General features: G+C 47.4%; 1 protein-coding gene across 1 annotated transcript; it reads right to left on the minus strand.

The window, feature by feature from the left end:
• Positions 1-1135: 1135 nt before the first annotated feature.
• On the minus strand, positions 1136-19125 carry MTMR9 (myotubularin related protein 9). The gene is given in 13 exon segments (XM_083857519.1): positions 1136-2691; positions 2693-2739; position 2742; positions 3090-3187; positions 3641-3792; positions 5205-5425; positions 6560-6701; positions 8435-8596; positions 9485-9702; positions 11525-11698; positions 16490-16615; positions 17336-17444; positions 18939-19125. Coding segments are annotated over 13 exon segments (1689 nt in total). The 5' UTR covers positions 19124-19125; the 3' UTR covers positions 1136-2637.
• Between the last annotated feature and the right edge of the window lie 950 nt (positions 19126-20075).

The following is a 20075-nucleotide window of genomic DNA, read 5'->3' on the forward strand; positions in this document are numbered from 1 at the left end:
GTCCTTGTGGATTGCCCCCAAAATTTGGAGATGGGGCTTTCAGTGTCCAGCTTGTTACACAGAGAGTGTGTGCAAAAGAGCAGGAGGGGAGTGGCAGCAAGGGCATAAGGCAGTGGCACAGGGAGGAGCCAGAGCTGGGCACTGCCCCGGCTCAGGAAGACACAGGGAATCTGCAAACTGGGGCAGGGATCCCCCTCAGAGGGAGCAAACTCATCATTGATATTAAATTATATGATTTAATAGGGGAGGCAAGCAGCAAAGCAAAGAATGGGAGGGATGTGCTGTCAATCTGGAGCCTGGGAGGCACTGGGAATGGCAGAGTCCAAAGGGAATGTGGGACAGCTCTGGGAAGTGTCCTGTGTGCCAGGAGAACCTGCACCACCACACATCTGATCCCCACTCCATCTCCTGCCAGGCCTGAGCCACAGAGCCTGTGCAGGGACAAGGAACTGTGCAATAAACTGCAGGGGCTGCTCAGGAGGACACCAGCACTGCCACATTCCCAGGATCCACCTTCCCAAAGCATGCACAGAGCCTGGGTGTGGATTCCACACAAGTGGAGGCTGAAATTGATGCCAGCTCAGAGGGAATGTGCTGCCTTTTGTTGGCTGTCACAGCTGGTTTCCCAATTTCCCTCGGATGCCTGCAGTTAGCAGGAGAGGCTGGAGCAGCCAGGCAATTAGATCCAAAAAAACCCCCCTCTCTGCTCCTCTATTATTTAGCTCAATCTATAATTACTGTGTTAGGGAATTGCATAACCTTTAGGAGTGTTTTATGTATAATCTGTTACAGGGAAAACAGTGCCTTCTGAATCCTTCCCATCTGGCTGGGGATAATGGATTTCAGATGGAGAAATTCTGAATGGGGTCGGGAAACACCACCCAGGCAGGTGCAGATCCCAACAACATCATTTCAGTGGGTGAATGATCATTTTAGAGGCTGATATGAGAAACATAACCAGAGGAATCTCTGGGTTTGGAGGAGGGAACAGCCTGATTCTGCCTCCCCTGTCATTCAGAACAGATCCCACCCTGAGCAGCATTCCCTGTGTCAGACTGGATATAGGGAACAAGGCTCCAAACCTAAAAATAAATTGGCATTGCAAGCAAGGGGGAATAATTCTTCTGCCTTAAGAAGGGATCATGTTATTTTTTTAAGCCAGAGGACTTCAGGGCTAAGTTTGGCTTAGGCAAGAAGGAAATAATTAAGGAAATAAGGACTCAACAAAAGGCATTATGGTAGCACTTGACCACTATCACATAATTTTTATCATTTCCTTGGTCATAGAGTTTTCTTAGACTGTATTTAGTGGCTACATGATTTCTGCAGGTTCCTGCCCAGCTACTTCTACAACTACAGATCCTGCATTTTCACACGTATCTATGTGAAGTGGCTTTTAAATAAAGGCAGCTTCATTCCATAAACTTGGAAGCTCAAACAGTTTCCAGAGGGATCCCACCACTGTCCTACTGCAGCTCCCTTCATTCCAGCAGAACCAGGCTAAGAGGAAGCTCTTTTCTGGATAATCCCAGCCACATGTGCTACTGTTAATTCAACTTTTCCCAGTCCTGTGGAGTTACCCACGGAATCAAACTGAAAAAAATGCCTCAAGGAGTATTTCAGACCTACCTCTACCTGTCTTTTAAAAGGAGAAAAAAAAAATCACAAGAGCGAACTCTGATTTTATATAAAGCAGATTGAAGCCACAGAAACAAAACAGCAGCTACAAAATACAAAGTTAAATAGGAAAAAAAGCTTATCCCTAAAGTCTTTAAGCAATTTTAGCAGCTACAAATCATCTAAACTCTTAATATTTTTTTTTGTAGTGTGATGGCCCCTTCATCTGCAGCAGATCTGTGAGGTCACCTGAACTTCCAGCTTCTGCTTTTGAGGTTTCACAAGATGGGCATAAGAGCACAAGAAGGAAAAGCACATCAGGTGCAACAAAAGTGTTTCGTAGAGTGTAAATGAAGTGCTGCTGTTGCACCCTGGCAACGCTGTGAACCTGGCCAGGTGTCCAAACCCAGCCAAGGGGGTGGGAATTTCCAAGAAGGCAGCTTGGCTATGGTTTAAAGGACAGGTTTGAGCCCTATTCTGCAAGTGAACACCCTTCACCAACTACTAAACCTTTTTTGTTTTCCAGGTAGAAAAAAAAAAATAAAAAAAAAAAAAAAAAAAAAAAAAAAAAAAAAAAAAAAAAAAAAAAAGTTTGTTCCTCCTTAGGAGATCCTTGTCCACAAGGGACAATTCCACCTGAAGATCATGGCTTAAACATTAGCAGCAGAATCCCTCCTTCAATTCTGTATTGCACTGAAATGTCTTGCTCTGGTTTGGTATTTAACTTCCTGCTCCCCAGCCAATGCTGAACACAAAAAACCCAAGTGTGAGATGTGAAGGCTACTGAGAGTATTGTGTAGACTGGCAGAACCTGTGATTGGATTTTAACCATTTCTAGATTTCCTAGGAAATTAAAGAACTAAGCTGCCTTACCTACTCTTGGAGAGAAAAGGTGCTTCCAGACAAAATGCCTTTACCTATCTCTATAGAACTCTGTATATTAATCCTGTGAGTGTTCAACAAAACCAGAAAAAAAGTCTAAAATAAACTGGAGACATCCTGTCTCTTGGCCCATCCTGGTCATCCACACAGTTGGAGGTAAAGAGTTCCAGCTTCTGCTGACACTGTACCCAAATCTGAGACAGAAAAGCTGCCAAGAGGGGACATTGTGCCCAGCTGTGTCTTCTGTAAACAAAACAAAAACCCCTCCCCAAAAAGCAGGGAGGTTCATGGAGTGAAGGGCTCAGCAGTGGGAGGGTCAGCTGTACCCAAGGGCTCAGCAGAACATGCACTTTTTCCATGTTTCTTCCTGGATGTAGAGGGGAAAGCAAAGGCCTGAGGCAAAGCCCAGCTCAGGGCTCCTCTTCCTCCTCCTCCTCCTCCTCCTGCAACACCACCTCCTCCTCCTCCTGCACCTCCTCCTCCTCCTGCGCCTCCTCCTCCTCCTGCGCCTCCTCCTCCTCCTCCTCCTGTGCCTCCTCCTCCTCCTGCTGCGCCTCCAGCTCGGCCAACCTCCGCCTCAGCGCGTTCACCTTGGCCTGCAGCTCCTTGTTGTACTTGATGATGTGGATCCTTTCTTTTTCGGCTTCCTCCAGGAATTTGGAAGGTCTGTTCCACCTCAGGAAGACACCTGGAAGCCCAGAGACACCCAGGTCACAGAGGAGTTCTTGAGACAAGGAGGAATTCGTGAAGGTGTTCACATTCCAGCAGCTCCCAAGTGCACATACCTTCATATTTTCTTCCCTTTCCCTCCCCCCTAAACGGCTTCTCCCCTCCTCTCCAAACTCACCATCCTATTAAACAAAATTAATAAAAGAAAAATTAAAAATGAAGGGGGGTGTTTCATTCCTTTTTTCCTCCTACACTTATCAGAACACTCCATTTCCAGTCTCCACCCTGCAGTGACAGCCTGCTTGTGTCACTGTCATGAACTCTTCAGCAGCCACAGGATGGGGAAGATTTGTGCAGCAGGGAACCCACTGAACATGGATTCTCCAGAATGCTCAGCAATGAAGCCTGACCAAAAAAAAAAAAACCCAAAAAAGAGATATTGCCTGCAACAAGGAAAGCAAACCTGGCTCACCTTCCCAGAGCTGCAGGCTCTGTGGGGCCACAGAGGGCCAGATGACGAGGCTGTTGGCCTCATAAAGAGGGTTCTGGAACTTGCTCATCTCTTCAGGCCTGTTCACCCAGGACCAGAGGGACATGGTCTTCTGAGGCAGCTTCAGTTTAGCCCTAAGAAACCCACAGGAACAAGTTCAGTTTTATGCACCTGGATCCGTGAGGCTCTTGTTAGAACCACACAGAAAAGGCCACAAGTTTTTCCATGTGCTGCTCCCCCAGATAATTCAAGTTAATCCCTTCAGCATCATGGCACAGGGTGTAAACCTAAAGCAATTTACTCAGCCTGGCTGATAGCAATTAGTTTTGAATAAAAGATGGGGAAATAACACTTGTAAGTTGCCTGCCTGCTGTCCAGGTGAAGAATCAGTCACCTCCCCACTGTGGTTTGAGTGCCAGGTTTGGAAAGGGATCAGGCTCCTGTGTTAAGGTAGAGCTGGGAGGTGGGGCAGGGCTGTGTCAGGGAAGGATGGAAATGGAATCCTCGAGTCCATAAAAGCAGATGTATTGCTGGAATGGGCACGTCTGACAGGTCCCTCTGGTGGCAGGAAGGAATTGAGCACACGGAGCAAGCAGTGCTGTTTTCCTGGGGCAATCCCACCTCCAGCAGTTACAGGGATCCCCGTGCCTCAGATTCCAGCAAATCTCATTCTGCCTGCACTGGCAAATTGAGCTGCCAGCCAGGCAGGAGATTCACCACTCCTGTGAATGCTTCAGACAGCACAAGCTTAACATCAGACTTCAACCCCTGTCTGTGCTCCCAGGCTGACGTGCTCAGATGTGACAGGCAGGTTATTACACATAACATTCAATACTCCAAATTTCAGCTTATTGGTTTCAAGTCTAACTTGGTTTTGCAGATGACTGGCTCAGCAGCCCTGCAGAAGGCAGCAGAGTCTCTTCTAAGCCCAGACTACTTTAAGGACAGAGAGGTTTAGAGGAAGCTTTAAACTGCCTTCCTTCTCTGGAGCACCACTTCTGTTTTTCCCTTTCTGTCCAGTGGCCTTCAGTCCAGCAGGAAACCCTCAGCCAGGAGTCCTGAGGGCAGAACTGCCCAGCTCCAAACAGGGATCCAAACTTCCCTGGCAGCTGTGGGCAGCTCCAGTCCTTCACCCTGTTTCTACTCTCAGGGAGGGTCTCAGGACCACCAGGCTACAGAGTCACATTCCTCCCTCACAGGTGAGGGACAGAATTGTCAGCTGTGACCTTTGCCTGCCTCAACCTCCTCCTTCAGGCCTGCATGGACAAGTCTGCTTCCCACAGCTGTGACTCACACCAAACTCCAAATGGTTATTCTTCCATGGAAGAGTTTCTGTGTGAGAAACTAAATAAACTGGTGATGGGTGGAGATTTTGGAGTTTGGAGCAAGCTGGCATAGTGGAAGCTGTCCCTGCCCACCGCAGGGGGTTGGAACGAGATGATCTTTAAGTTTTCTTCCAACCCAAACCATTCCACGATTCTGGGACCTTCTTTTAGCCAAATTCATCCCAACATTTAGAGAATTCAAGTCAAGCATCCTTACCAACCTTTCATTTTCACTGTTTCCCAGGAATGTCCCGAATTGGGAAGCATAGGTGTGTTCAAAGAGCATGATGAGGAACTGCTCATTGAACTCGAAGGAGCAGGCGAACTGCCGATGGATTTGCCACACACAGTCCAAAAAGAGCAGGAACACTGGAGCCTCCCACTTCTGTTTGCTATTGGAATAGGCTGACTGGGCACAGCGCTGCTGGAAAGGGTGGCCAGCCTGCAGGAGAGCAGGGACAGCATCACACACCAAGGAATGGGATGTGAGGATATGTGGAAAAAACACTTCAGACCGAGTTCTGTCCATGTAACTGCTCAGGCAGCCAAGGCCAAGCTGTTAGAAAGGATTATTCCTCTGCTGAGGCATCAAAGATTCAGTTTTGGGCCCCTCCTGACACGACATTCAGGGGCTGCAGTGTGTCCAGGGAAGGGTTTGGAGCCCCAGGAGGAGCTGAGGGAGCTGGGAAAGGGGCTCAGCCTGGAGAAAAGGAGGCTCAGGGGGGACCTTGTGGCTCTGCACAACTCCCTGACAGGAGGGGACAGCCAGGGGGTGTTGGGTTCTGCTCCCAGGGAACAGGGACAGGATGAGAGGAAATGGCCTCAAGTCACACCAGGGGAGGTTTAGATTGGATAATAGGAAAATTTTCTTCATGAAAAGGGTTGTTCAGCCCTGGCACAGCTGCCCAGGGCAGTGGTGGAGTCCCCATTCCTGGAGGGATTAAAAAGCCATGTGGATGTGGCTCTGGGGGACAGGGATGAGTGGTGGCCTTGGCAGTGCTGGGGGACTGTTGGAATTGACAATCTTAAAGGTATTTTGCAACCTAAATGGTTCTGTGATTCTGTGACTGATTTCCCTGCCTTTCTCAGGTTATGTTTGATCAGAGAATGTGAGCAGGAACAAGCTGGGGTGGGCACACTGGAGGATCAGACTGCCAAGGTACAAAGAGCACAACTCGGGTTTTGTGGTTTGGTCTCAACAGTTTTCTCTAATGAGATGAAAGAGGTGAAACCTGGCCCACTGGAAGGTGTCCCTGCCCATGGCAGGAGGTTGGAATGAGAGGAAATTTAAGTTCCCTTCCAACTCAAACCATTCTTGATAAGAGATGTTTACCCTGAGCACACAAAACAGGCAGTTCTCCAAAACCAAAAACCTGCCACGAGACGCAGAGGCTTCAGCAGTGCCAGAGGGACAAATGACTCAGGTAATGATGCTGCTCTTTAGGACAAAGGACACTCACACTCAGCAGGGCTGCAACAAGGCCCAACCTGTTGGCTGCCTCTGAGGCTACTTCCCAACCCCAGTGACTCTGGAGCTGGTGGTTGTTCTCTCCAGGGGTATTTCTGTATTTCTTACCTGCAGCCACTCCCTCACTATAAGAGCCTCGAAGCCACGGATGGTCCTGCACCTTGGATCCAGGATGATCTGTGCCAGGGAAGTCACCTGGAGTGTGGAATCAGTTCCTTCACTGCCATGGACTAACACTGAAGCACCTTCCCTGGGAAAGGAAAAAAGTGGGAAGGGATAAGAGTGTGAAGGAGCAGAACCCAATCCCAGTGGATGCCATTACATCCCATGGACACCAGTGTTGAGGTTTTGCTGGTTCTTTACCACCACTGCAGCCCCATCCCACACGGATCCCACATGGATTTCACCTGGATACCCATCAACAGTGACCTGAGCTCTGCATCATTAAAGGCTCAGTGTCTTGCTGAGCAGTCTGGAACTCCAGATGCTTTCCCACACTGACAGAAGGTGCAGAGTGAGATCTCCCTTGTGGTTCTCACTCTTTGGGATGAGCATCCCTTGGAGTTACAGTTTGGAAGTGCAACTCATCCCATTCCACCCCTGCCATGGGCAGGGACACCTTCCACTATCCCAGGTTGCTCCAAGCTCCATCCAGCTTAGCCTTGGACACTTCCAGGGATCCAGGGGCAGCCACAGCTTCTCTGGGAAACCTGTGCTAAGGCCTCACCACTGTTATAATACAGATTTTTCTCCCTAATATTTAATCTAAATCTTCCTTCCCTACCTAATTTTCACCTTTCTCCACATAAAGTTTCTAATACTGTTTTCCCCTTTTATCTTTCAGGCCTTTAAGATGCTGAAAGATCTGTCCCAGCCATTCCCTCCCCATGGAAAATACAACAGAACTCTCCTTGTCAGCCCAGCTCTGACCTCCAGACTCTGAGTGAGGCAGGTCAGGCACCTGGAACTGACCTGCCATGGCTCCAGGTAAACACAAAAAGCAAAGCTGAGGTTAAAAATTATGAAATCAGCCACTGTCCCAACAAGCCAGAAGGGTTTCATCACTGATCTTTCCCATTACATGCTTGCAGGAAAGAATTTCAGATAAAACTATTGATCCAGAGCAATCGTTTCCTGGCACAGCCAGTAATGAAACCAGCAGTGTCAGAGCTTTAAAAAGCACAGAGCTCCCATTTTAATGCAGCAGTGCTGTTTCACCACTGAGCCTGCATTTCAGCTGCCTGTGTGCCTGCAGAACACATTCCCCAGCTTCTGTGAAGAGTCCCTAAATGTTAGGATGGGCTTTTCCCACCCAGTGCCACAGATAAAACCAATTTAGATTCCTGCATCTGGCCTTACAAACCCTGGCACCTGACAGCAAGGATTGGCTCTGCAGCCTGAGGCCTGAGCATGAGTCAGCTGAGTCAGCAGCATTTGTGAAAGAAATGTCAGGTTAAAAGAGGTCACAAGCACTTAGAAGGGATGAGCAGGATTGCTTGGAGAGGGCTGTGGGGATAAAAATATAAGAGGGGAAAAGCACTGGACCAATTCCTGGGGAAAACAAGGAGACGACATTGTTTAAACCTCTGGGAGTGAGGTGTGATACTGGAAATTTGCAGCTGAAAAGAGACTTCTTAAAAAAAGAAAAAGGCATCTCTGTGGCCCCTTTTCCAGGCCATCAAACAGCATTCCAGATGGACGCATTTTAACCCAAACCTTCAATAAAACTCTCTATATTAGCTTGACTGCCACAGACACAGGAATATACCTTAAACACATGATCCCAAAACCTTTTCTTAGCAGAGATTTCCTCCCTCCTCCTGATTTACTGGAGCAACATTCCTTCTCCATGAGGGAACAGAATCTTTCATGGGTACAAGCGAGCCAGACCACGGAGGGCAGTTATTGACACTGCCAGAGGTATTTCATGAGCAATCTGTAACCAGTGAATGAGCAACCCAAGACTTTCTGCAGGAGATTTACCTGTCAATGCACTGAGCAGCCAGACAAGCTGCAGTCAGCAGCTCCTTGATGTGAGTGAGCCAGTTGGAAGCTTCCAGTTTACTGAGCCAGCGGTCCATGTTGTGTGACTGGTCATTGCAAGCCTCCACCAGCTTGATGAAGCTCTCCTGCAGGATATTAAACCTTTGGGAGAAGGAAAGCATTGTTGAAAGCACAAGCAATCACATAGGAATGAGGACATGGATTATTTAGTGTTTGTATATTGTGTTTATTCATTCCTCTCTCTCTCTCTCTGGTGCTGTAAATAATCAGCAACAAAATGTAAGTTCACATAAAATCTTTAGAAGCAAAACCAAATGCTTCAAGTATTTGCCAGGAAATTCTTTATTTAACTGCTCAAGAGCTGGCCAAGAGCTCCAGTAACATTACTGCATGTCTGTGTAGAGATTCCCCAAAATCAAGGTTTTAAGGCCAGACTAGAAATCTGCTTTATTTAGTAATTTGTCTCCAAATGACTGAACATATTAGAATGTCCACAGAAAAGCACTGGATCACAGAATTCTGGAATAGTCTGGGTTGGAAGGAAATTTAAAGCTCATCTCATTCCAACCCCTCATCAAGGGCAGGGACACCTTCCACTATCCCAGATTGCTCCAAGCCCTGTCCAACATGACCCTGAACACTTCCAGGGATCCAGGAGCAGCCACAGCTTCTCTGGACAAATCCTCTGGATAGGAGGAGTGTGACAGCCACAGAACAATCTCTCCCTTGCAGAAGTTTTCTGGCAAGGCACCTGCTCCTCCCTGTGCAAAGGGGAACACAGGAAGGCTGGAGTGTGTCTGAAGATGGGTCAGGAAAAGAAACAGCACAGGGAGATGCCTGATGGCTGAAACCTTCAGCAGGCTGCTCAGAACAAGGAACCAAACCAAAAAATCCCTTTATCATCCATATATCCTGGTTTTGCCAGAAACTAGAATACACAACTCTTCCAACGGGAGCAAACCCTTCACAGAGATATCACTGCTCCACCAGTGGCGACCTGAGCTCAGGGAAGAGCCTGATTTCACCCACCTCTCTATATATTTGTGAATCCTCCTCCACTGGGGGTAGTGCACCTCTTGCTCAAAGCCCCCTCCCTTGGCCCTGGCCTGCTGGGCCACGTGCAGGGGCCGGGTGTCGATGACGAAGCCACGGCGGCCCGAGCGCAGCGTGGCGTTCACCAGCTTCTCGTCCTCCTTGCAGCGCCGCCCGTTGGTGCCTGTCAGGGGCTGGCTGCTCCTCAGCATTGCCTGGGAAGACACAAAACCATGGATGAGGCCACTGGGAGTGCAGGGAATTCTGACTGGAAGGCACCAAGAACTTGAGGTCCAAGCCTGGCCCTGAATCCTTCAGTTGTTTCAAGTTCGAACCCTCTCAAGGATTGAATGTGTTTAAAATTGTACTAGAAATCCTTGGATCCAGCAATGGTTTGGCTGGGCAAGTTTTAAATGCCAGAGGTTGTATCCCTTCAGTTATGCCTCAAATACCACCTTGGTGAACTACTGAGCTGAGCTGTTGCTGATGGCTCCTTTACAAACCCTGGCAGTGTTATAAATCCCTGGAAGTGTTCAAGGCCAGGCTGGATGGGGCCCTGAGCAGCCTGACCTGGTGAGAGGCAGTAGAGGTTGGAATTAGATGGCCCCAAAGGATCCTTCTGACCAAAACCATCCTGTGATTTTATGAAACCAACTTTTTCAGGATTGCCATTTTCAACTCTGTTCTTAAAACACTCAAATTGCTCATGTGTTAAAGGTGACATTTTTACTCCATGGATGGACCAATAAACCTCAAGTCCACAGACTGAACTGAGACTTCTCTTCAGCAAATGCCTTTCAATTGAGCACCTCAAATCATAATTAAAATGTGAGGGCAGCCAGTGAGCAACCCCAGGTACAGCTGAGAACTCAGAGCCAGGAGGGCAACGAGAGTGACAGAATTACTGTCACAACTTCAACACTCTGAGCCAAATACTGTTGTACTCCTCACATGAAACATGCACGATTTGGAGAGAGACAACTGAGCAAAAATCTTCCTTCAATGTTTTTCAGCTGAGCTGAGAAAAAGCAAAAAGCACAACTGATGTGGAGTAGGTGGTTGCAAAGAAAAAAGAAAATCTCAAGGTACTTCTGAGTCAGACTAGACAGCTTCAAATTGAAAGCTTACAAATCTTGGCCACAGGAGGTGAGAAGGCATTGGAGCGTTCCTGGAGACTGTATCAAGTTTAAAAGCTGCGGGTTGGACATCCCAGCATCCTCAAAACTGGTTACATCAGCAAGAGACACAATTACCCAACACTTTCATACAGTGCATTCCTTAATTACAATGTATCAGTCACTCCATTAGATTCTGGCTTGTCAAAATCTGTGCAAGACCAAGACTTTGCTACTCTTAAATCGAGTTATCCTGCCAGGCTCAGAGAACAGACTGTTCTGATCCTCCTTGCACAGTCACACAGTAGGAGCAGTGTTGGCTCTGCTGTCACCACGGCTGTGATGAGAGCCCACCACTCACAGACAGGACAATGTGGCTCCTGCCATCCTTTCCATGAAAACTCTTGGCAGACACAGCCAGTCAGGGTGCCAGCAGTGGCTTTACAAGCCTCATCTTGTTCTTACAGCTGTAAGCGAGCTCCTGCCATGCACATTCCCACCCAAGCAGATTAATGGCTATTTCTAGGATGGAGATTACTCATTCCATCAACCCAGAACCAGCTTCGCAGAAAAAGCTGGAAAATAAACCAGGAGTGTACAAATTGTAATATAAACAAAGAGTGATGTTTTGTAAATAATGCATTCCTTTCCAGGATAAAGAACCAACTGACAGATTTCTAGATTGACCAGTGGGGTCGGAGAAGTGTTAACCTCATCCCCCAATCCCTGATCAAATTCCAAAGACTTTGTAAGTCAAGATCCCAAAAATAAATTTCCTTCTTTCTGCTCGCACAACTAAACAGCGCGAATGTAGTCCTTTTGTGCTCTCTGGTGACACCAGGAGCTCTGTTAATTCCAGAGCGTGAAACCAACAGATTCCCACCCTTTCTTGAGGCACAGGCACCCCTCAAGGCCAGCTCACCATCCCGTTTTTCTTGTGGTAGTAGCTCAGCACGGGGAAGCGGCCGCCGTGGCGGAACAGGGCGACTTTGCGGAGCGCGTCGTCGTCGACACATTTGGGGACGATGACAACGGGAGGGTAGGAGGGACACACAGAGAATTCCTTGTTCACGCAGCTCAGACGCCACTCATTGGTCTGAAAAACACCAGAAAGAAGCTCTGGGTCAGAAAAGATATCATATACAGGATAGAGTCATCATATTTGTGGTCTGTTCCATTTGCACCACAGTTTGTCCTTTAAGGAGCCATTTTTACAGGGCTGTTGACCCATTAATTTTTCCAGCACATCCCTTGGTGCTCCCTGCAATCATCTCCGTGCAGCAGCTCCCAGAAGCTCATTCCCCAGAGTGCAGATAAAGCTCAGAAGCAATGGAAGAATGATCAGGTGCCTCTGGGTCTTGAGCAACAGTTCTCCCTCTGGTTTATCCACATCCTCAAACAGCACAAAATAAGCCCACATGGGCAGGAATGGGTGATTGTGGCTTTAAATTATTTCACAGGCACAGCAGACAGCAAGGGGAGGCCCCACAGAGAAATGCATTCCCACAACAGGGGAAAAAAGTCCCTTTAGATACAGAAAATATGGGACCAACCCTCCATCTGTGCTGAAAGAAGAGTTCACAAGACAAAGGTGGCCAAGAAAAGCAAGAATTTCCTTCCACCCACTCCAGATCAAGCTTTGAGGTAAAAATTCCAATTTAAACATCTGCAGGTTGGTTCTTTTCTGTGGGCTCAGCTACAGTTCTTCCTCCCAAAGCACCTTCTGGAAGCAGCCCAGCACTGAGGGCTCCCCATGAGCTCCTGTGATGTAACTTCTCCAGCTCCCAAGAGCCAAAGCCCTGGGAAAGAAGTGCTGAATGTGGCACCTCACAGGCACTCGGCAGGAGAATTCCTGAGCTACCTGATACCCAGGGTCACCCACAGGCCTTTGGCTCCAGCTCAGGGAGAAAGGTCAATGAGGAGCTTCTGCAGCAGGGGAGAGACCTCAGAGATCCATCAAACCTCTGCTCATCTGAGTTCAAGGAGAGTTTGAGGCAGACAAAAAAGGCAGAGGGATAAAGCAGGCAGGATAAAGTGAGAAAAGAGCACAACAGCTAAATTAGGCTGTGATAAAACACACAAAATCAGTTCAGGTCTGTTGGCTTAACATGAATTAATTGCACATCTCTGATCAGAATTCCTTTCTTCCAGATCCTTACTAAATCTTGCCACACACCTCCTGATTGCTACCTGCTTATATAAATCTACCTGACTGGCTCCCTGGTCCAGTGGAAAACTGGGATCAATTCAGGAATGTCTTCTGGCAATGAAGCCTTTCCATCAGCTGAAGCAGCTGATCTGACTCACAACACTACTTCAGCAGCAGCAGCTCCAAGGCATGGGATGTGTGGCTTAGGAGACAGGAAAATTGTCCTTTTTGGTGGCAGCCTAAAAAAGATGCCGGGGAAAAAAATAAACATCAGCATCAAGAGCAGCAACTGCTGCCTGTTTGCAGCAGCCCAGCTGGACAGTTTTTGCACCATCCCTGCTATAACCTTATTTCATTATTCATTAGCCTCAAAATAGCTCCTCTGAAGAGCTCCATTTTATAAAAAGCAGAGCTTCTCCCAGATGCAAAGTCGAATTGCCTCTGGCCACCGTGTTGTGAGCAGAGATGAAAACTTCTGGGACACAAAAGGGATGTGGCTGGTCACAGCTCCAGCTTTTAATGCACCAGCAATGGGGTTTTTAACAGGGTTTTTGGGGGTGTCTGTGCTAATTTACATAGGAGGGTGTGCAGTTTGATTACCATGAACAAAATGGATTACCATGGATCTGGAATACTGGATTGATAAAAACCTCACTGGGACACAGGATGTGGAGAAAGCAAAACCAGAACTCTGGGGAACGTGTGGGAGCCTGGCTGTCACTGGCACCACCAGTAGGGAAAGGAATGGAGGAGCAGCACCTGATTTATCCTCCACTCTGGTGAGTTAACCCTGCCCACAACCTGCTCTCTCCTCCCCATTTACACCAGAGACAGACGAGCCCATCCCGGTGCCATTTCCACGGAGAGGAGGAGGAGGAGCCTGGCAGCCCTTGGCACCATTTGTCTTCTCTCCAACAGCTCCTGCTGCAGAGATCCCATTAACCTCTGCACTGCCAGCTCCAGGCTGCCCAAATCACCTCCTTTAGCTTTGGCCTGGCTGGAATTTGGGAAGCAAGAAGGGCCATCAGTGACTGGAAGAGTGAGGTAGCAGCAGAGAAAGCAGAAGGACTGCAGGGAAAGGGATGAAGGGAGATCTCACTTTCAACTAGGTAATTGTGCTGTGTGAAACTCAGGGAGTGCAAAGTGAACCCTTAATTCTCCCAGCAAGACATCTGAGCTTTTAAGAATCAAAAAAAGTTGAAAAGGGATGAGGGCTGAGCAGAAAGGAGAGAGAACTCCAGAGAAAAAAAGAAGATTTCTAAACCCACTGCAGGATCAACTCTGGAATTACTACTTTTCTTGTCCTAACACTTGTTTATAGACACAGTGATTCCCAAATGTCCAAACTATCATTCCTCCTAAAACTTCAAATTGCCAGGAGAGGTCGTTTTCCACAAAACATTGGGAAACAGGTCAAGCTCTACCAACAGACCTTAAAAAAAAAAGAGTCAAGATGCCAGCATGGATCTTGGGAGATCCTGCAAAGCCAGAAGCCATTCCCAAGGGACAAGCCCTGCTGGGATCAGATTGTGCATGGACAAGGAACAGAACAGATTTAAAAATTGATGCTTGTCTGAAAAGAGCAAAATATGGTTCACAATTACCATTGAACCTGAGCCCAAACCCAGAAAATTCTGATTTTTAAAAGGAGCTCTGACACAAACATAAAGCACAACTGAGTTGTTCAAAACCCTGAGATCTTTCCTGCTAAAAAAGGAAAGAAAAGAGAGAAAAAGACAGAGAAAGAAAAAGGGCAGAAAGAAAAAAGGCACGAAAGAAAAAAAAAAAAAAAAAGAGACAAAGGGGAAAGAAAAAAGAGAAAAGGGGGTAAAGAAAAAAAAGAGAAAAGAAAAAGAAAGAAAAGGAGAATGAAGCAATTAATTTTCTTGGCAATAAAATGCCTTTATGTTAATTATCCTGTCAGTGTACAAACTTCTCAGGCTTCTTCACTTCATTTTAGGAAACTGAATTTCCAGAGTTAGTTTGCAGCATCCTGAAGTTCTGGAATTTGGCAGAAGAGAAACCTCTTGGCTCTCCTCTGACTGCACATCCTCTGAATTCCTTTCAGCCCCTCACTGTGCAGTGAAGAATAAAAATTACATATCATATTATCTAAATAGCTAATGTATTACCTAACTTTTTTTAAAAAATAGTAACTTTTACTCTGCATTTTGCCATTAGAGAGTGTTGAAAACAACTCTCCTGTAGCAGATAAATGTGGGATTAATAAATTACTAGAGCTGTTGGGTGGGTGAAAGTTTTTGACTTGTTATACTACTGGGGAAGGCACAGATCCAGATGGATGATTTAGCAGAGGCAGGAACCTTTGGAATTCTACTCATCTGACTTCTGGGAGAAAGATTTAAATCAGCCATTTCCTTGTTCCAGCCTGTCACATAAAGCAGGGTCATTACAGAACAAGAATTATTTGACCAACAAGACATTCATCTGTTGTTCAGGAGATGTAAATCACTGGAAGGTGGCTTTTGACACCATTTTGTTCCAAATGTGAAGTTTTAGGTTAAAAAGCCAAGAATTAATCAACAGCTGTCAGACATGGAGATTTTAAAGGAATGAATGATTGCCCTGGAAACGTGGTGCTAAAAAGTAATGAGGTTTTTAAATGTGATTCTTACACAGATAATATGTTCAGAAAGACGAGAGATTGATAAATGAAGTTTTAAATCCCTGGAAAAATAAGGAGAAAAAAGCACATCAATGGATCCATGTGCTGGATGTGATAACAGCTGGTCTGTCTTTGGATGGCAGAGGAAGATAAGACACATGAGAGTGTTTCAATAATGAGACAAAAATAGCAAAGCCTCTGAACCCCTTTAATTGTCTTTCATTTTCTGGTGATTTCATCAACTGAATTTGGTCAAGCTGATCACATCATTAAATTGTTACTCATAGCCAGGAAGTGATTCAGGCTGCAGACAAGCTGGGCTGCAGAGAAAAGCAACCAAAAAAAAAAAAAAGAAAAAGAAAAATCAATGTTCTTGGATGCTGCACTAATGGATGTGGGCTCAGAAACCTGAGCTGCTGGAGCAAGAGCACAGAGTGGCTGTGAAACAAAGACCTGGAACACAGAGATGCAAATCCAAGGAATTATTAAAACAGGTTCCCAAGATAGTTCCCACTCTACTAAATTCAGCATCCTAAAAGGACACAACAGACAATGCCACAAGAACAAATTCCTACCCAAAACAAAAATCAGTGTACTCAGCAGCACCTGGAAAAAGAGAACTGGAAGTTTCCTGCTTTTTGAATCTCCTGAATATCTCCTCAGCAGTCATTAAAGGAAAAAGTGTTTCAAACTGGGCATCTTCATTGTCATCCACCTACAGAACAATTTTTTAAATCAATGTCATTTCAATGAAGGGTTTGGCAAATCTTCTCATTTTATTCCAGATCAAAATTAAGAACAACAAACCCAGGCCAAAGGATTTCAATTTGTTCTTCCAATTAGAGAACCATCCCCAAAGGCGAAAACCATTTCCTACCTTTGTGATTCCCTGAAAAAGGCCCCAAACCTCCACTTGTACGAAGTAAAGCAGCAAACAAACGTCTGATGATGTTACAGAGGGAATATTTCAACAACATTTCAACACCACTCACTTCTCACCCAGGGACCAAATGGAGTTTTAACCATGTGGGATTTCCAGCCCAGCCACTTCTGGGTGAAAACAGTCCACAGAATACCCAAGTGCCTGGGCAAGCCCCTCAAATTCCACTCACCACTGAGCTGAGGAGCTCAAACTCTTGTTCCAGCAGAAAGGAGGACCATCCATCCTCCAGGACCTCAAACATGGGCCGGTAGAAGAAGGGATACATGAGGGTGACTGAATCCAGGGTGGAAAGTGCCTGTGTGGACAAGAGAAATCATGGAATCACAGCTGGGGGTTGGAAGGAGCCTTAAAGCTCATCCCATTCCACCCCTGCCATGGGCAGGGACACCTTCCACTAGCCCAGGTTGCTCCAAGTCCTTTCCAACTTGGCTTTGGACACTTCCAGGGATGGAGAGTCCAAAACCTCTGGGAAATACCCCACAATCCCATGGGAAACATTCCAGATTCTACTTTGCCATTCAAAATGTGAAAACAAAAAAAAACCAAAAAACCCTAAAAAAACCCGCAAAAATTCCCCCCCTCCAAAAAAAACCAACCAAAAAAAAAAAAAAAAAACCAAAAAAAACCCCAAAAAAACCCAAAAAAACACCCTCACACAAAAAAACCCAAACCAAAACACACACACAAAAAAAAAAATCAAAAAACAAACAAACAAAAACCCAAAAAACCACAAACAAAAAAAACCCCACACAAACAAAAAAAACCCACACAAACAAAAAAAACCCCACACAAACAAAAAAAACCCCACACAAACAAAAAAAACCCCACAAACAAAAAAAACCCACACAAACAAAAAAAACCACACAAACAAAAAAAAAAAATAAACACAAAAAACCCCACCCCCCAAAACCACCCAAAACCCCTCAAAAAAACCCCAACCAACCAAAAAAAAAAGCTCTTAAGGCTGAGGTGAGCCCAAGAGCTGCAGGTCTCCTGGCTGCTGGTGACTGCTCACCTCAATGGAGCTGGCAATGTTCAGACACTCCTCCATCCCCGGGATGTCCAGCTGGATAATCCTCAGGTCTTTGCATTTGATGACGATGGTGCCCAAGGAGCCCACGAACCTACAGCAGGACAGGAAATAAAAGTCTCATAAAAACAGGAGCCCTTAAAACAGGAGAAGTGTCACAGCTCTTCCCACCAGGCAAATCTCCATTAGTGGTGATTTGTCTACAGGAGAACCTTCCATAAAAATAAAGGAACAAACACAACTCATGATTTGCTATTTGCCGGTTTGGCTTTATTTTTATTTATTCCATCCTTTTGCTGTGGCAGGGAAATGACAAATATTGTACTGCTTTGGAGGGTGCCCAGGGAAGCTATAGCTGCCTCATCCCTGGAAGTGTCCAAGGCCAGGGTTGAGGACTGAGCATTGGGAATAAATTCCCTGAGGTTTTTCCACCCCTCTGCTCCTTTCCTCTCTCAGGGAAATCAGGAACAAACTTAATCAACAACAAACTTAATCAGCAACAAATTTAATCAGCACCCAGCAATTCCCCCCTCCCAGGCTCTGGGTGTTTTTTTTTGTTTGTTTGTTTTTTGTTGTTTTTTTTTTTTGTTTTGGTTTGTTTTTTTTGTTTTTTTTTGTTTTTTTTTTTTTTTTTGTTTTTTGTTAATCACTGCTGCCTGATTTCTCCAGAAAGGAACTCTGCTCTACCTCAAAAGGCTTTAAAAGCAGAAGGGTTTTGTAATTAACATAAAAATGAAGTATTATCCTCAAGCTGGAAAAAGGGCCAAGGTGAGGGAGCAGAAGACAATGAGGTGAGATGGGGCAGATACTCAGTGAGGGGCAATGGTGCAGGTAAAGCAGAAATGAGGGGGGGGTAAAAAGATATATTCTCTGAATTCTCTGTAGTTAAAAGGGGATGGGCAAGAAATCCACAGAGCTCTGGATCTGCAGCTCAGCTGGAGCACAAAAAGCACTTTGCTGAAGGGTTATTGATCCCCATGAGCAGCTGCAGAAGTGAGAGGGATGATGCTGTGGAGCAGCAGGAGATGAGCAAGTCCAGAGCCCAATTCTGCCACCAGTTTTGGAGGGTGGCACAAATTAAATCCCTTCAGCAGGGCTCTGATGTCCCTCTCTGTGCACAGTGGGGAAACTGCATCGTTTATAAAGTGCTTCAATGATTGCACTGAGCAAAAGGGGCTCAACACAAAAATTCTGACTCTCTGCAGGACCAAAAAAACCCAACCTTTGAGATGCAACATCAAACATGAATATCCAAAGAGAGTGGGAACCCTGCCCTGGGCTTTGAGAGAATAATTCAGGTTGGAAAAGGATCATCAAGTCCAACTTGTGGCTGATCCCCACCTTGTCACCAGCCCAGAGCACTGAGTGCCACATCCAGTCACTCCTTGGACACCTCCAGTGATGGGGACTCCAAACCTCCCCGGGTATTCCAAGGGTTTCATCACCCTTTCTGTGGAGAAAATCCTCATCATGCCCAACCTGAACCTCCCTTGGCAATGTCTATGCCCAGAGCATCCTTCCTGAAGGACAGCTGAGGTGCCAGCCGGCCTTCCCTACCACCAGGCATTAGGGAAAGGGGAAGCATCACCTTTTGTCGATGGAGTCGATGTTGGAGTGGAGCAGCCACAGCTCCTCGGCGTTGTCCTGCCGCCGCGAGGAGAAGATGAGGTGGTGGCCGGTGAGGCAGAGCGTCCCCTCCACGGCCAGGTGGAAGGGGCGGTGCAGCACCACGTTATCCGCCCGGGGCGTCTTGATCAGCTCGGCGAACTCCATGCCGGGAGGGGAAGGCGGGGGAGAACTCACCGAGGAAATTCACCGGGAAAAGGCGGGGGAGGCTGGGGAACACGGGCAGGGTCTGTGCGGTCCCAGCCGGGCGGGCGGGGGCATCACCCGCGGCGGCGCTCCCGGGGCACCGAGACACGCACAGGGTCCCCCGCTCTCCCTCAGGGCCGAACCGCGGCTGTCGGGGGGATGTTACAGAGGGGAGCGGGGAGGGAGGAGCGGAGAGACCCTCGGTGGTGCCTCGGGGAGGGTCAGGAGCCCCGGGCCCCCCAAGATCCCCGGGATTCCCGGGAGCCGCCGGCGGAGCGGGATGGGCCGGAAGCGCCGCCCGGGGAAGCCTCCCGGCTCACGTGACGCGCGCCTGGACCAATCGGCGCTCCCGATCCTCAGGGAGGCAGCGACGCGGCTTAAAGGGTCCGGCGTGCGGCACGGCCCCGCCACAAGTGTTCCGCGGCACTTCACTGTGATGGGCGGGGCTGAGGGCGGGGCTGGCGGGAGGGGGCGTGGCCTAAATGAGGAGCCAATCGGGAGAGAGGAGCGGGACCGGGGCGGGGCTTGAGGGAAGTAGGCGGGAACGGAGCGGGAATGGAATAGAGAAGGAATGGGAGTAGGGAATGGGAGTAGAGGGGGAATGGAATGAGAATGAAATAGAGAGAGGATGGGAATAGATAGGGCATGGGAATAGAGAGGGAATGGAGCTGGTGGAGAGAGGAAGTGGATCGGGCAGGGTTGGGAATAGAGAAGGAATGGGAATAGAGAGGGAATGGAGCTGGTGGAGAGAGGAGATGGATCAGGCAGGGTTGGGAATGGAGTGGAAAATGAGTGGGAAGGGACTGAAAATGGAGCGGAAAGTGACCGGATAGCGGGAATGTAACGGGTAGGGAACGGGTGGGAATTGGGGATGGAGCCGGCAGGGAACAGACAAGGATCGGGGATGGAGCAG

The sequence above is a fragment of the Zosterops lateralis genome (genome assembly GCF_965231275.1).
Source record: "Zosterops lateralis genome assembly, chromosome: 3".
NCBI classification, from domain to species: Eukaryota; Metazoa; Chordata; class Aves; order Passeriformes; family Zosteropidae; genus Zosterops; species Zosterops lateralis.